The sequence below is a fragment of the Condylura cristata genome, unplaced genomic scaffold (genome assembly GCF_000260355.1).
Source record: "Condylura cristata isolate star-nosed mole 26May11 unplaced genomic scaffold, ConCri1.0 scaffold00081, whole genome shotgun sequence".
Lineage (NCBI taxonomy): Eukaryota > Metazoa > Chordata > Mammalia > Eulipotyphla > Talpidae > Condylura > Condylura cristata.
This window is the reverse complement of record NW_004567182.1, coordinates 217,985-219,482: the sequence shown is the minus strand read 5'-3', so window position 1 is coordinate 219,482 and position 1,498 is coordinate 217,985. Positions and strand designations below refer to the sequence as shown.

At 74.7% G+C, this 1,498-nt stretch overlaps 1 protein-coding gene across 1 annotated transcript in view; it reads left to right on the top strand.

Moving 5' to 3' along the window:
* Positions 1-1,020: 1,020 nt before the first annotated feature.
* F7 (coagulation factor VII (serum prothrombin conversion accelerator)) overlaps positions 1,021-1,498 on the top strand; it is a 5,422-nt gene continuing 4,944 nt past the window's right edge. The window contains exon 1 of the mRNA XM_004695642.1: positions 1,021-1,089. Within this exon, the coding sequence (XP_004695699.1) occupies positions 1,021-1,089 (69 nt within the window). The remainder of the gene's footprint in view (positions 1,090-1,498) is intronic.

The following is a 1,498-nucleotide window of genomic DNA, read 5'->3' as shown; positions in this document are numbered from 1 at the left end:
GGACTGAGGGCGGGAGCCGGACGTGCGGCCCCTGTGCGCCCCGCAGCCACGTGCTCCTGGGGCGCGGTGGGGGGCTGGATGGAGGCACGGTGGGGGCTGCGCTGTGGGGCCCCGTGGGGAGTACAGTGTGGGGGCGCGGGGGCTCTGCACCCGGGAGGTGTGGCGCCCTGTGAGCTTGCTGGCGGGGCCCTGCTGTATGGCGCCAGCTGTGGGGGGCGTGAGGCAGCCGTGGGCAGCCACACGGGGACCACAGCACTGGCCAGGTGCCGGCCTTTCCTGCAGACCAGTGTCCCTGCGGCTGCAGTAAGGACCCTGGCCGAGTGCAGCTGGCCGCAGCCCAGCAGCGACGCTCGCGCCGCCCGGGGACTCTGTCCCCACAGCGGGTCAGCAAGCAAGGCCGCCGCGCTCCGGACGGCCCTGGGGGGAGGGGCCAGCGGGACCCGAGGTCAGCCGCTGGCCCTGGGGCCGCGGGGGCAGGGACAGGCGCTCGCACCGGGAGTGGGGGCCCGAAGGAATGGGGGGCTGGTCTCTGCCGGGAAGCTGCCACATGGCGTCCAGAGTCGGGCAGGTCCGCAGCAGCAGGCCGAGGCCCAGGGGCGCCCTTGTCCAGGCGCTGGGAGCTGCTGCAGCCGGAGGAGGGCCGGCCTCTGCTTGGGGCGGCCCCTGCCTGGGTCCCTGCCTGGCTAGATCCCCCTCCTGGGCCCCCTGCCTGGCTGGACGCCGCCTCCTGGGTGGGCCCCTCTGTGGTCAGACTCTGAGCCCCGAGAAGCAGGCCCAGGGCACAGGCAAGCCTCCGTCCTCTGTGAATTTCCTGGGCACTTCCGAGTCCATCTGGGCTGCGCCCTCCCGTGTCCACTCTGCCTGCGGGCTGGCCCCGAGGGCCCCTAGTAAGTCTAGCTGGCCGCGCTGGGCGGGCCTACTGGGGTCCGCCCCCAGCCCACCTCTGCCGGCCCCTCCCACCGCCTCCCAGGCTGAGAACTTTACCCGCTGCCGCCTGGACCGTCCTCCTGCGGCTTCCCCATGGCGCCCCTGGCCCTGGTCTGCGTCCTGCTGGGCCTGCCCGGGCCTCTGGCTGCAGGTATGTCCCAGGCCGGACGGTGGCCGCACAGGGGGCGCCTGGCCCTGCCCCACCCGACGGGCACTAGCCGGACATGCCAAGGCTCGGGTCTGAGCTGCCCCCTGGCTGGGCAGCCGGACCGGACGTGGGCGGGGCGGGCTCTGGGCTCCACAGGCCCTGGCGGGGAGGGGGCCCCTCGCTCTGCTCTCTGTGGGGCTGGCGGGCGGGTCCCGGGGACAGACACTGCCTTGTCCACTCTGGTGCCAGGCGGCCGGAGTCGGGAGCCGGAGGCACCTGTCCAGCAGGGGTGGGGGGCTCGCTCTTGTGCGGGGCGCATCCCCCAAGCTCACGCAGGAGTGGCCCAGAGTCCCCGGGGCACCCCGTCCGCCCTGCCAGCGCCCCTGCGCTTGCAGCGACTCCCAGCCCCCAGGGGCAGCCCCC